We start from the raw sequence: 540 nt of genomic DNA on the forward strand, positions 1-540 counted from the left end.
GGGTTCAAAGAGTACTCAGATTTAACATGCCTGGCCGGGGGCGGCCGGAGCTGCTGGTGCTACTGTGTGCAGGCAGAGTGCCTTGAGCCAGACCCAACACTGCCTGGCCGGCAGTGCTGTGGCTGCTGCTCAGGGCACTCTGGGCTCACACGCGCTTCATCCTGCGCCTTTTAAGCTCCGCTTTGTGTTGCTCCTGTGCCCGCTGGAGCCTCCATGCGCGGTGTCCGATCCGGGGTGTCCTAGGGTGCCGGGACAGGGTGGTGCCTGCAGGCATCAGGAAGCCCTGGGCCAGACCCGGCAGTGCCTGGCTGGCAGTGCTGGGGCTGGTGGTGCTGGCATCTGGGGCCAGCACATCGTTGGCCTTGTGGCGTTTTGTCGGTGGGTTGTCTGCTTTTGGGTACATTCCCACTATGTCTGCATAGGGTCTCTTCACGCCTGGCCTGAGCTGGCCGGAGCTGCTGCTGCTGTGTGCAGGCAGAGTGCCTTGGGCCAGACCCGACACTGCCTGGCCGGCAGTGCTGTGGCTGCGGCGCAGGGGGC

General features: G+C 64.8%; 1 protein-coding gene across 1 annotated transcript in view; it reads right to left on the minus strand.

Moving 5' to 3' along the window:
- Window positions 1-145: 145 nt before the first annotated feature.
- The window catches only part of LOC103801636 (PHD finger protein 7-like), a 2,536-nt gene continuing 2,141 nt past the window's right edge, over window positions 146-540 (minus strand). Inside the window, exon 6 of the mRNA XM_009074059.1 lies at window positions 146-524. Within this exon, the coding sequence (XP_009072307.1) occupies window positions 146-524 (379 nt within the window). The remainder of the gene's footprint in view (window positions 525-540) is intronic.

The sequence above is a fragment of the Acanthisitta chloris genome, unplaced genomic scaffold (assembly GCF_000695815.1).
Source record: "Acanthisitta chloris isolate BGI_N310 unplaced genomic scaffold, ASM69581v1 scaffold18354, whole genome shotgun sequence".
Taxonomy (NCBI): domain Eukaryota; kingdom Metazoa; phylum Chordata; class Aves; order Passeriformes; family Acanthisittidae; genus Acanthisitta; species Acanthisitta chloris.